Raw genomic sequence first — 14,838 nt, forward strand, 5'->3', positions numbered from 1 at the left:
TTCTTTATTTTAAACACAAATAGCAAGGTAAGGCTCGTGTCTCGAACACACAGCTTAGTGTTTAATATCGTACTTAACATTTGCAATTTAGCGTTAATTTTCCACTTTCCTGAGCTCAAGGATTCGTAAACCTTCCGATCATTACGTAGGTTGGTAACATGTACGAGGTAGGTACCTCCCAAGTTAGGAATCTACCTACTTAATTTTTAATTAAATTAATTAAAGTGAAGGAAAATTCTTGAAATGAGCGTTTAATTTCTTAAAAATTCAGAGATAATGTCTTCAATGTCAAATATAATAACATTGAAAAACTTTTTGATAACTACTATTCCATAAACTGTTTTAATATATCTTCTTCTCGGGCAAATATGACATAAGTTTAGGAGGATTAAGACAGATTTTTTTTACTAATAAAAAAGAGATTTCTTTTTCCGATATTGCCAAGGGAGCGAAGACTTTTATGTATTAGAAAAGGGGGAAATGTGGCCAAGATTATTGATATATTCACAGCATAGATGAAATTGCTGTTCAATCTCAAAGTTTTTAAAAAACGTACAGTTTTCGGTTGTATGTCTCTACTCATTATATACTGATTAGCATTATATACTGTTAGCTGTGCTTGCGACTTTATCCGCATATAGAGAAGATGTTGTTTGTTTGATAAACTAAGTAGTAGGTAACACAGCCTAGTATGTTTTTTTTTCTATACGAAATAGGTATTCGTACTACGCTTATTAAAAACTTGATAATGACCAATAGAACTATTAAGACACCAAAAGACAAAGAATAAACTTACTTTCTGATTTATAATATTAGTAGGTAAGTGTAAAAAAATAAATACTTAATCTGGGATAATATCACATGATGTTATCTAATTCCAAATTAAGCAGAGTTTATACTATAGACGATATAAGTAGTGGACATAAGAATTTAAATATGTAATACTTTTTTTATACTACTATGGTAGGAAACAAGCATACGGCCCGTCGATGGCAAACGGAGTTATCGTAGCTTATGGACGGACGCCTGTAACACCAAGGATATCTATCATGCGCGCGTTGCTGACAATACATGGAATAAATAATACCTAGATGAAGACAGGTGGATATATTCTGAAATAAAAATATTTGTTTTGTGAGGGTATCGAACCGGCAGTCATTGGATACCAACGCCGTGAAATAGGAAAAATACATTTTATCTATCTATCTAGCTATTACCTCAACTAAATATCATTATGTAATATTCAGCAGCGGTTTGGGATCCGATCCAATTTATTATGTCATCAGTGCGATGACGGACAACACGTTCTACCTAAAAGGGATGAAATCTTTCGGGATAGCTTATAGATTTATGTTCTGTTATTGGCACGGCCTGATTGATAGCTGCTGATAAAACCTTGTGTTTTTTTCCAAACCGTTCACGCGTTATAGGACCCATTTGTTATTCTTTCACTGAACTTTTACAGATCGTTTATCCAATCGAGTTTTCATTATTATTAACCTATAATTTATGAATATATAAATATAGATACCATTACATAAGTATATTATGTTCATTTTGTTGCTACTTTACTGGGTTAGTATATAAAATAAATTAAGACATCTTTTTAAGTTTTGAACTCTAATCAATAATCTTTGTTTATTAAACTTTTTTCGATGTAATAAATTATGGTAACAGCAATATTTCTAATCACTGTGGAACATAGTATAGGTTTATTAATTATGCCAAAAGCCGTCACTTTCCTGTGCTAGTTATAGTGCCAATAAGATTTACGGCCCCGCCGAAAACGAGACAGCTTTTGTTTTGCTAAGTCGGGTGCTCGAGACTTGCTCATAACTTTGAACGTACTACGAGGCGTTACTCTGCGTTATGAGCTTTTAAATATTAGTAGACGGCTTAGTTAAATAAGGTTTGTTGTTTCATTGCTTAGTTCAAGAACTTACCAGTAAAGCTTAAAGGTGAATACATTCGCAAAATTAAGGATTATATTTCCACTTCTCTCTCATTGATATAAGCGTATTTAAGAGAGGGGGGGGGGGCTTAGCTATGCGCAAATACATGTTTGAGAGTACACATTATATATACAATATGTGCTTTTTTAAGAGCTCAGGTACGTTACGTCCCTGGTAGTGGCGCCGTCCGTAGGCTTCTGTAACCTTTTACTATCAGACGGATTGTATGCTTGTTCGTTACCTTTGTATAATAAAAAATCTGACTAATTGATTTACTGTTCTCTAAAACAGCTTAAACGCATTCTTGACCACCACCTAAACAGACAATGGGATGTATGCTCTTATTATTTTGATGGCCTCTATAATCAATATTGTCTAATGAATGGGAGGAGTTCCAAGTACTTATTACATTGTTTGCTTCCATTCACATGCTGTTTGTATATACAGGCCTGTTACCAGATAATAAGTATGTTACAGTAAGTACTTAATTGAGGTCGTAACTCATAAGTCTATCCGAACCAAGGATATGATATGAGGTAGTAATTTCTAATTGCCGTCTAAATGTAGAAAGTAGAGCACCGTGTGTCGTAAAGTCGAGGCCCTTGTGGCTATTATAGTGTAATATAATTAGTTAGGGTCGTCTATTATAAATTACAGTCTACAAAATATATCCATTAGATATTCTCATTTACATATATTTTTGGCGATAGTTAAATTCTTTTTCGTTTACGTTTTTCATACGTTATTGAATGAACTTTCCGTTGAGAATGTCCCAAAACTTCAGGATACCAACACGCTCGGATTGCCCCTCGTATTGCAAGCATCTGTAGGATACGAAAACCGTTTACCATTGGGCGGATGACGAAATTTATTAATTGGTTTTCGATAAAGTCAAGGCCAAGATGGTAGTCAAGGACAGGAAGAGCAACATGTGTGCGAGCGTAATTTTCATATCCGTTTGTAGGAAATTGCGACGCCTTTTAAATAAACCTTGTACTTGTGGTAAAATTATATTTATTTATTTATTTGTGTTCAGGATACAAACAGTCATGCATAGTTAATCAATTAAAATAATATAGTTACTAACAGACCTTACAGTACCTTAATAAAGTATAAAATAACTGTAATTTTTTTTATATGTAATATTTATAAATTTATTAAATAAATATATCGTGATATTTGTACTTTAGTTATAAAAAATTCTAGTGTTTCTACTTCTGTTACTAATACAATAATATACGTATAGCGTTATGTTCTAGTCCTTCTACAATTTTCTTAGAGTACGGACAAACCTATGTCGACAAAGATTTTAAAACTCTGTCCTAATATGTTTTACAGTATAGGCAGATTCTTAGTTCTACATATTCCTAAAAATTTTGCTTGTCCACTGATAAACATCCACCCCCCTTGAGGGTTTTGCCAGTAGTTGCCACGCTTGGCAGGCAGATTGGCATCCGCAGTCAGGCTTTAGAGATGTTTTAAGAGGGACGCTGCTGCCCATCCCTCGTCGTTCCTTTGTCGACTTTTACGACACTCACGGGAAAGGAAGGGGTGGCCTATTCTATGCCTATCTATAATAGCGTAATTAAGTACAATAACAATTATGCCATACAGTATTTTTATAACTTATTGAATAAAATTTCCTCAGGATGGTTTCGTATTGGTGGGGTCTGTGGCTGGACAGCGGTACTGGTCTTCCATGTTGTCCCTGGACGCGCGTATTACCTGCGGTTGCTGGACACCCGACGACAACCAAGTGTATCTTGGCACAGCTTCCGCCCAACTGGTAGTGATGGACGTCCACGGAGCTATGGTCTCGCAGGTAATATTGTTAATATTTTTAATAACACGATGAACATAACAAAACAAATTATGAATTTGTCACTAAAAATATGGAGTTCTTTGATTGATTTGATTTTGTTCCACAAAAAACTAACTGCAGTAGCAATTTTGTTTAAATGGAAATTTGTTGCTTTTTTAAACAAAACATGAATTTTATTAGTCATAAATTTATATGAATACGAACTATTAATAGTCGTAAAAACTACACTAGATCAAATTTTTAGTTGATTTTCTTTTCCGATGGTTGTTCTCGGTAAATATTTCGAATTGATCTAATGTCGTTAAGACCTATAAATTCATTCTATTAATATGATAGACAGATTATCGTGAACTTCCAGACGTTCAATTAAAGTACGATCTAACTAACCCGGTTATCTGATTCATAAATAACCGTTAAACTCTGAAAATCTTTAATTGCTTCGGCGATAGCACAGTCTACTTTGATTGATGGATTCACCATCGATTTTAATAGGAACCAATTTAAGTTCTCTCATCCAAGTTCCCCCGGTTGATTTTAAGTATGCGCCAAAAGCTAAAATATTAGTACGTACGCTACCTACATAAAGGAATATTATTATTTTTAAGTGTAATTGTTAACCCACATATAGTAATTCCCAAATATTTAATTGCTATATTTTTGTGTTTTATTAAGTACTGTGCCATAATTAAGTATGTAGATTTAATAACAGTATGGTAGGGTGACACGCCCTCATAGACCAAATCTAAATAGAAACGATTAATTATTTATCTTGATTATATAGGTATTATACTATTTATCTATACGATATAGATATAACTTTTAATTCTGGAAAAATTGAAGGCTATTACTTACCCAGTATGGTGCATTTTACGTTCTAACTTTAAGCGGAAGTTTTTAAAACAATGTTACCATTTATTACGAATCACTATTCGTTTATATATATTTATTATCCCTATAATACATGGATTACCTAAACTAGATAACCAATATACCACGGAAATCTTCTAAAATTCTTGTTAGCTAATAGTTAATCTTTGTATAGTAAGTATATATTGCAATTTGTGTAACTAGGTACATATGTATAAAAAAACAGGTGCAACTTGTTGCTGAAGGCGGTATAACGTCAATGGCATGGTCGTGCGAAAAGTTCAAGATGGAGGAGGGCGAGGAAAGCACTGAGAGCAACGGCGGCCACGTTCTGGCCGTCGCTTTAGGGAACGGTGAAATTGTTTTGTTGCGAGGCCACGACGACGTCAGTCCTGTTCGGGTGCATACTGGACTAAGGGGCAATACACTGGCCATGGAATGGGCTAATTCGCGAGAACTGCTCGCTGTTGCTGGTACCCTGATACCTGGTGAGTAAATATTAACAACTGCGTTAATTATTTCTTTCTTAACCTTCCAGTAAAACTAGCAATCCAATTTTCAAGTACTCAATAGTCTTTATTGTGTACTTTACAGTAGCTTAACTTTTTTATATAGGTACTTAATAAGGTTCTATTCTGTAATAAGAATACATTTTATTATAACATATTGATGTCATTAAAATACTATTATCCCTTATTCAAATGCCCACACATTGAATACTAATAGTAGACGATCTTAGCATCGCTACTAAAAAAGTTTCGCGTAGGTACTTAAACACTTTCTTTGTTAAATATGAAAAATAGGTGCGATGGGAGCGTCTATTATAATGCTTGACAAACGACATACAGCCGGTGTTTGCTTTTCAATCTGCCAAGATATTTACAATCTATGAAACTTTATACTTTAAGGACATCGTAAGGAGTCGCGGTCGGATCGGCGCCATATATAAAACTAGATACAATTGTGTTTTATCTAGCACGCGCCTTCCTTTATACGAGACCCTTAGCTCATAAAACATGCAGCATTCACGCATTTTGTTTATATCAATGCCTCTTAGGAATACCTTTTTTCACAAGTTAATAAATAGTGTAGTTGTTCTATATGTCAAAGGCCACCTTGAGTCTATTCTGCGCCATGGTACAGAAACTCTGTGTACTCTCCCTGTCAAAAACATAAATAAACAAAAGTTTAACGATATAGGGCGGAAAGAAGCGCTTCGTAGAATTTTCTCCCAATCACAGACTGAGTAATTTTATGACTGTAGAATTAAATGGATTACGTTAAAGTTATTGTAAAAATAAATAACTGGAATATTTATTTTTTATACTCATACTGTATTTATACACTCTCATCCCTAAACCAAAAGTTTTTTTTAAATGAAATGAGAGTGTAAGGTGTTTTTAATTAGTTGATGTTTAGGACACAAGTAGTAACTGAATTATGAATGAAATACTAAAGGAATTGTAGCTTAGCTCTATTTTGTAGAGTCTGTGGTAAAACATCAGAAATAAAGGAATTGTTGTGCATTGCTTATTCGAATCCAGAAAGAAAAGATAGTATTATATGCTTAAAATGTAAATTACTTTGCGCTCTGCTACATGTGCTATATCTATTAATCATATCTAATTGCTTTGAAAACAGAAGCAGACGAATTTCCCGATACACCTCCATACAAGAACGTCGTTAAATTCTACTCAGACACAGGAGTTCTTATTTACACTGTGCCAATACCATACACACAGGTCAGTACAATGAATTAAGTCACTTCTCTATAATTTTTATGTAGTCATCACATGTCATCTCATATAAGTGTATAAAATTACTGAAAAAATTGCATGATGTGTATTACAAAAACTTATGAAATGTTGTATTTAGACATTTATTGTAACGAAAAAATATATAAATTACAAAACCATAATTAACCACCAGTAATTTTCTAACCAACATGAGCAAAATTTTACAAGTGTCACATAAAACATTTAAATTTTAAATTAATTTGAATTACAATAAAATCAAAATGTAAATTTATTGTTTTAAATATAAATTTTCAATATGTTACATAGAAAAGGAGATTGGTAAGTTAAAAATAATGTTTACAATTATTTTACAAATATCAGGTAAGAGTAACTGTCGAAAAGCAACTATTTATTACCTGTTCTGTTTTTAAATGAATAAATTCAATAAAAAAAAGCCAAAATTGTTCACTAAATGTGCGATGCGCGTGCGCGTGCGGTGGGCAGGCGCGCGTGTCGGCGCTGACGTGGGGGCACGCGGCGCGGCGGCTGTTCGTGGGCGTGGGTGGCGCCGTGTGCACGGCGCGCGTGTGGCGCGTCGTGGCGCCGCTGCAACTGTTGGCGCGCGTGCGCGCCGCGCAGGCATTGCGCGAACCGCGCCTCGCCGCGCTGCTGCCGCTGCCGCCGCGCCTGCAGCCAGCGCTCGCGAATCTCTTCGCTCACACCATACGGGTAGGTTACCTTCACACAGTCACCACTTTTCATCAAGTAAGCCACAAAATAAAATAAATCTTTATATAATATGCTATCTATAATAAACTTTTTATTGAATGCGTCTTTCCTTATACACTGGCTCCTTCAAACACCATACACCACAATAATGTACGTCTACATTTGCCCACAGCTCTCGAGTAACAACTCATTCCGTGTATGTGAACCAGAGATAGCTTGTAGCTTTCGATCTGTTTGTATATAGATACCCCCAAAAATACTATAGTGTTCAAACAATTTGTTTTGTAAGTTGGGTACAGGGTTTAAAATACTATCTGTTGAGCTTCTTATGAGTCCTCAACAGAAAATAACATTATAAATCTAGTAAAAGAATCATTAAAAAAATTAAAAAGCCTTTTTATCACACTATTTTTTAACCTTACCGTCGAATACAATTAACAAGTAAATACAACCGAGAAAAGCTAATAAAAAACTTGACTAGCTTCTTTTAAATTCTGGGATTCGTTTTATAATAATGGAACGGACCCAAATTGGCCATAGCAAGAATAGTATGTATGTGCAAGTGTTGAGTGATTCCCAGTGAGACTGGGACCGTAAGTATCTGCAGTGAACAAACATACTCAAATTACCGCCCAAATGGCCAAGTTCTGCAAAATAAATATATTTTTTTCTGTAAGATTCTACAATCTGTATAAAAACACAAAGCACATTCATTTTGTCTTTTTTAATTTTAAAAGCAAATATATATTATTACTGTTGCTTGTTTACGTAGGACAGATAGGTATAAAAGTAACCGCAATAACATGAAAAGAGTTTTTTTATAAACAGAAACCTCAAAATTGTTTACATTTAGATAATTAACTAATATTACCTGGAAAAAGAATTCAATTAAAAATTCTATCTATTTTCCGTGTAGATATAATGGATAGAATAATATAATGTGGTACATTATGTTATTTCCTTAGGGCAAAAATTAAGAAACTGGATGTTTTAGTACTATAAAAGGGATTATCGTTAATCTAAGTATTAAGGTGGTAACTATATTTGTTCTTGTAATGTTACTATTAACAAGGAATAAAACTTAATCATATTTGTTTACAACAAATTAAAATTACGATTACATTTTAATTTATAATAAATATTATTAGTATAAATGAGACTTCAACCTGAAACCCAGTGATAGTGTTCATAAAATTGCCTCCGCAGATAAGTTACTAACGAAACTACCTATTGGTATCGTTTGCCACTTATTTTCATTATCGCACGTTTTACGAAGAATAATACATTTGAAGTTTTTTTTTTTTGTTAGAGTATATTTAGTATGAGGTTGCGAATATATCTATCAATAAATTCCTTTGTGATTTATCTAGGAGGCTTAATAACTTCCCCACAAAACATAGACACAATATGTAAATACTTTTTATGTTAATTAATTTATGATTTCCAAACATTTAAGTATAAAGTTACTTGTGGTTCCGAAAACTAATTTCATAAATTTGATAAATAATTCGTATTCAAAAAATTCAGTAATTATATATAAGCATTATTACTGAAAATTTTTTATTACTGAACTCGTAATTGAAGAAGAATAGAAAGTAGAAAAGAATGGTTGCTGGTGTTTTATACCTTACAATAAATATATCAATTGTGTGACCGCAAGGTTTACTTGAATGGTCCAGAAATAGGAAGATACGCGATTACGTTCCTTATAATATTCATAAAATTAAATAACGAGCAAAAAGATACTTAATTTAATGAACATTGCCACTGGGTATTCGGTGTATCTGTGTGCAAGCATCATGCCTTACCTTTGTCACCGTGCGTGTGTATGCGCGTACGCAGTGCACGGTGCCTGAGAGCAGCGAGCTGCGGAGGTTCGTGTCGCGGCCGCCAGCAGCCGGTGGACGGCTGCACTGCACCATGTTGCGGCACGACGACGAGGAGGCCGGCGCCTATACGCTCTACCTCGAGCACCTCGGCGGCCTAGTTCCACTGCTCAAGGGCCGCCGCACCAGCAAGATCAGGCCCGAGTTCGTCATCTTTGACCCACAGGCTGAAGGTACCTTTTTTTAAATGAATGATAATGAATTGGGGTACCATTGAGGGATGATAGGTGCTAAAATCAGATCAGTCGGTCTGGTTTATCGTGATAAGTTAACATTACTAATAATTCCCTGAAGTACCTGCCGAAGGTGCTTTTTGTGATTTGATAATGAAATAGTAACTCCGCTTACGCTGTTGGCATATGCTGACAGAGTACCAGTAAAGAATGATAAATGAAAATAAAAGCTAGTTAGTTGGTCCATCGTGATGAATACATTAAGAATTAATGACGACAGTTTCCAGGGGAAACAGCATGGAAGTCAACCTAATAGGGCATATTGCTAGCAACGTATGTACATTAAATAAAATAGCATATTAGGATAATATAATTCACTAGAGAATTTGTAAATATGATACAGAGGGCGCAAGCAAGTCGGCGGCGCGCGAGAGCAGTAGCAGCAGCAGCGGCGCGGGCAGTAGCAGCAGCAGCAGCGCCGGCGCCGCCGCGTCGCCACGCACGCCGCGCACGCCGCGCCGCACGCACCACGCGCCGCCGCCCCCGAACACTACGCACGCCTTACAAGTCGCGCATACCTCGTCCTCCGACACTGAACGGGAAGAAGGTGCGTGCTCTGCTCACTAATAACGTGTCCAGCTTACTTGTCTTACTCAGATAGATATGACAAGTAAGTTGGCCATCCACTTGATGGAAAATCACAAAAATGCTCTAGGACACCCATAATACCTGTCATGCGATGCCGTCCCAATGATTTCAACTCCTATTCTCATCCTTGAAACCATGGTACATATGAAAGCACAAATTTGTGTTTCTTTACGGCAAACATGAGTGAATTAATAGCCTAATGCCTGCTACTGACTGTACAAATTCTCCATCTTTTTTTGTTTGTCGGATATCTAAAATGGCTGCATGCTATTTTTTTGGATAATACTTTTAAGCTCGGGTTTATATCGATATGATGATGATGCCAGAAATAGTTATACCAATCATGATACCATTCTTTTGTTTTTGAGGCCATCTGCTTGAATTTTATGAAGAATGATTAGGTAACCTTTTATTATACTTTTTAGGTTGCTCCGGTTCACCGAGATTGCAGAGACGTAGACGTGCCCGTGAAAGGAGAAAGGTACGAAATTCAAGCGAAAAGGATGACGCACACGACGAACTGGCTTATATTGACTCTTTGCCAGAGGTATGCATTTAGCTTTCGTAATAACAGTCCTGCAAATTACTTATAACGCCAGCTTGAAATATTCACATCCATTGAGTTTCTTTATATATTTTTTTCAAACCTATCTTCGAAAAATTTTATTTTGAAAAATTTCTTGTCAAGCAGATAATAATTATTTATTATAAAACTTTTTTACAGGACGTGCGCTTAGTAGAAGTTACCTCAAACATTTGGGGTACCAAATTTAAAATGCACGGTCTCGCTAAAAATGTTCCCGCCAATCTGGGGCAAGTCACGTATAAAACTTCGTTACTTCACCTTCAACCCCGACAGATGACTCTCATGATTACCGAACTTCGAGACGACTACCCAGTCGGTCCTGATCCCAATTTCAACCCTAACATATTCTCTGAAGATGAAGAGGAAGTATTTCAGTCTAATGACTCTAACAGTTCTCCGTCGCACACCAATAACAACATAAGAAGAAAGGTGACCCTCAATGAAAGAATAAACAATTCAAACAATATTCTAAATCAAAGTGACGCATACTCGTCAAATAATAACAATACGCACGGCCCCTCTTTAGCAAGGGCCGAATCCTATGAAGAATTTCCTTACATCGATACTAATGACACAATGAACAATGTACCGGAGAATGTTTACTCGACGCCGGTACGACACGCAACCCAAACAACCGATCGTAGGGTGAATAACACCGGAGTACCCAATCGACATGCCATCTCCCCACTAAGATGCGAGAGCTCCGTTCCCACATTGCAATCGCCAAAGAACGCGGTGGCCCCTACTGACATAATATTTGAAAGACCGTCCCCGCAGACGGTCACATGCGGCGGTCGCGGTGACTTCTGCGGAGGCAGGGCCGACTACGGCGTTCGCGGAGACAACGTCTCGCTTAAAGGAAACCTCTCCAATATAGATCAGCAGTCGTTTAGTTTAAATCTAAGTTTAGAACCGAGCAGGCAGGTCACCATAAAAAAATGCGATTCTCACATCACGGACAACTGTTTGTCGAAATTACGGAAAAACATATGTAGTAGAGGCGATTCCGGATCCTATGATATGAATACTAGGATATTAAAATCTCTTTGCAACAAAAACTACGAGCACGAGGTGCACCCGGATGCGATGACTAGGAGAACAGAAACGCTAAAAAATCTTCAGAAGGGAGAGGACCTAAAATTTATAGACGAAGAGACTCCCGTAGATACTACGATTAACAACATAACCGAAAGAAGTAGAGAGATGAGGGTACAGAGGACTACTACGGTGGTACCGATCAGTCCGGTATGCGCCAACTTGCCCGTGTACGATACTATGACCCGAAGTTGCAGCGTTGGATACCTAGATCTGGTCGATCCACAAGTCCTGCACGCGCAGGTGAGCCTGACCGCGCTGCGTGGCGAACCGCCCCGTCGTCTCGTGCTCGTCAACAACAAGCGGCACCGGCGGCCGAGACGGCACCACCGAACAACTGACATCAAGCAAGTCGAATGTACGAGAACTCCGAGTTTAAAGAAGTGTGGAAAGTCTAGAAGTCTTGACTCGAGCGAGATGTCAGCCGCCGCGGAAAAGGGTTCGAAACATCTCAAAGCCGAGGCGGTGAGTCACAGAGGCGAAGGAGCGTCAGCGAATTCGAGCAGCCGGTGCACTAGTACTGGAGGCGAGGACAACGGCGCCACTAGCACTGAGGAGGGCGGGCGGCGTGGACGACGTGACTACCCGGTGTGCACGCGCTGCCGCCTCGTGTCGCCGTACGACCGCCGCGACGTGGACGCTGCCACCTACGTGTGCGTGGCGTGTGGTGTGACCGCCCCTACCGCGGTCGCCAACCCCGCCGTCGCCGCTCCCGCTGCCGCTCCCGTCTCATCTGCGCCCCCATCGCGCTCCGCCGCCACCGACAGCGATTCCGACTACAGCAAGTATTATAGTTAGTACTATAAGTAGATGCTTCACTCTCACCTGCCGTACCTCACAGACGAGGTCAAGTCGCGAGCCAACCTCTTCACTCAGTGCGATTCTATGACTTCACCGAGCGAAGGTATGTGCCGTAGGGCCGGCTCGACAGTTGGTAGATAGAGTTCGCACGCTCCCCGCATGATCCGCAAACGATGACTCACACGACGATTGCAGGTACAAAACACAATTTGCACTGACCCTATTTTAGTAGAACTATCCGATTACAATTCTGGGTGATCAACTAATTAGGGACATAAAAATACATTCTTTATCTGTTTCAATAGATAGGAAGAGAATTAAATTTGAAAAATAATAATAAAAAAGTTGCATTTGTGATGAGGTTATTGAGCTGATTTCTTTTCGTGTTATTATATTTAAATATAAAAGCCCTATTGATCTACCTCCATTTTACGTCGTTAGAAATCTCTTAAAAAAATCCTTGAAGTGCAGTTCCTACATAGTTGATCACCACTGTACTAGAATCGAATGCTACCGCACTTGATAAGAGGTTTTTTGACGCCTGCGGCTCGGCGAGCGGGCGTTGCCTAAATTCTCTATGAGCCCTCACTTCGTAGGACACGCCTAAGTGCTTCAAACTAAGCGATCCCTTGCATGAAGTAAATATCACTAGGTTACACATGTATGCCCTAGATCCTACAACTGAATTGCAAAATTAGGCATGAAATAGGCAAATCTAGATACATTATCGTGATCGGCGGTAGGATATGTATTACATGTAGTTCACTTACCGCGCAGGTTCCCTGGAGCAGCTGGCGCTGCGGCTGCTGGCGTCGCGGGGCACGCGGCGGGGCGCGCGGGAGGCGCGGGAAGCGCGGGCGGCGCGCGAGGTCCGCGAGAGCAGCTCGGCGCCGGCCTCGCCGCGCCCCGCGCGCAGCTCTGGCACCGGCGCCGCACCCGCGCCGGAAGCCACGCCGCGCCGCACGAGATACTCCTCCGCTTCTCCTATCCGGTAACAACTCAATGATCACCTCTCAATATTAGTTAGAAATTATTTTGTATATACCTATAAATTTTTTTTCTAGATTGTTTATTCTCATCAACATTTTAAATACCTAAAAATTTAAATTCAATAAATAAAATGTAGGTAAGAAATAATATGAATTCGGAAGCTCTTAATATCTATGCATCGAATTTTTATTTTGGCAGCCACTTATCATTAATATGAAGCATAGGCGTATTTAAAGAGAAGGGGGGACGTGAGCACCCCAGAACTGTCTGGTATCCACCTAAGGATCCGAGCGAAACTTTACAAAAACATGTCTGAGTAGATGACTATACAACTTTTAAAAGGTTACGTCCATCCTGGAAAATAATCTTAAACACATCAATGGCTGGCTGAATATAAGCTGCAATCCTTTTATAGAAATAATAATAATAAAAAAAAAATTAAATTTTGATATTCTAGGGATATCAAGGGATAGTCTCTCACATGCATAATCTCTAAACATAGCTACACCCACAAATGACAAATTCATAGAAATGATAATTAATATTATCCCATTACCTATTTCAGCCAACTGCTCAATTCTCCGCTATTAAATCGAAGAAGGAACAAGAAGCCATCAGAGAGCTCCGACGATGAATACTCGAACGGCAGCGGATACAACGAAGTTAATAGCAAAAATTATAGAGACCTGGAGAGTTTCCAGAAGGCTCAACTTAGAAATAAGGTATATTAATGATCTTTTTCCGGTTCTGGCATAGAATAGGTCACCCATTCGTTTCCTGTGGGTATCGTAAGAGGCGACTAAAAGAACCTAATGGTAGAGGCATGGGCAGCAGCGTCCATTTTAAAACATCTCTAAAAGCCTAACTGCGGTTGCCAACCCACTTGACAAGTGTGCCAAGCAACTACTGGCAAAATTCCCCTTATAAAGAAGGCTTATGTTTAGTAGTGGACAATTAACGGCTGAAATAAATTTTACGGTTCCGTAGACAGCTTGTTTAGTGTATTTTACTGTAGCTCAGAACAGATTTATCTTCTCCTATCCACAATAAGAGATACTTCCATTCTTTTTGCTACTCCATCACAAGGATGAGCTACTTTTGGTTGCATCTGTAAATGGTGTACTGCCTGTATTGACAAATGCGATTAACTAAAGCGAAAAAAGTCTACGGTCAAATTGTCATCGTTTACGCAGACAACACATTTATAATAGTGCCCCTAGAATTCACTAGGTGACTTTAGCGTTGAGTTTGGTTACAGCTAAAGCGAGCAGGGACGGCTGGTGGCGGAGTGGTGGCGAGCGACGGGCGCAGCAGCCCGCACTCGCGGCGGCAGCTCGTGATGCACAACAAAGCGCCCATGTGGAACGAGAACAGCCAAGTCTACCAGCTTGACTTCGGTGGTCGCGTTACACAAGAATCCGCCAAGAACTTCCAAATAGAATATCACGGCAAACAGGTAAATGTCCAAGTAAATGTATTTCAGACACAATGTACATTGTTTTTTTGAATAAATGACTAATGACTAATTCTTCTTCAAGAGTAAGTACTCGTAA

At 38.5% G+C, this 14,838-nt stretch overlaps 1 protein-coding gene across 2 annotated transcripts in view; it reads left to right on the forward strand.

Moving 5' to 3' along the window:
- The window catches only part of LOC113515646 (tubby-related protein 4), a 41,640-nt gene that overhangs the window by 23,584 nt on the left and 3,218 nt on the right, over nucleotides 1-14,838 (forward strand). Inside the window, exons 4-14 of one of the 2 annotated variants that reach the window (XM_052893335.1) lie at nucleotides 3,601-3,774; nucleotides 4,868-5,129; nucleotides 6,283-6,383; nucleotides 6,882-7,106; nucleotides 8,949-9,165; nucleotides 9,569-9,772; nucleotides 10,239-10,360; nucleotides 10,538-12,287; nucleotides 13,073-13,286; nucleotides 13,851-14,007; nucleotides 14,544-14,741. In XM_052893335.1, the coding sequence (XP_052749295.1) occupies nucleotides 3,601-3,774; nucleotides 4,868-5,129; nucleotides 6,283-6,383; nucleotides 6,882-7,106; nucleotides 8,949-9,165; nucleotides 9,569-9,772; nucleotides 10,239-10,360; nucleotides 10,538-12,287; nucleotides 13,073-13,286; nucleotides 13,851-14,007; nucleotides 14,544-14,741 (3,624 nt within the window). The remainder of the gene's footprint in view (nucleotides 1-3,600; nucleotides 3,775-4,867; nucleotides 5,130-6,282; nucleotides 6,384-6,881; nucleotides 7,107-8,948; nucleotides 9,166-9,568; nucleotides 9,773-10,238; nucleotides 10,361-10,537; nucleotides 12,288-13,072; nucleotides 13,287-13,850; nucleotides 14,008-14,543; nucleotides 14,742-14,838) is intronic. The other variant, XM_031910139.2, reaches the window with a different exon arrangement.

The sequence above is a fragment of the Galleria mellonella genome, unplaced genomic scaffold, assembly GCF_026898425.1.
Source record: "Galleria mellonella isolate WM207_F2 unplaced genomic scaffold, CSIRO_AGI_GalMel_v1 utg173, whole genome shotgun sequence".
Taxonomy (NCBI): Eukaryota; Metazoa; Arthropoda; class Insecta; order Lepidoptera; family Pyralidae; genus Galleria; species Galleria mellonella.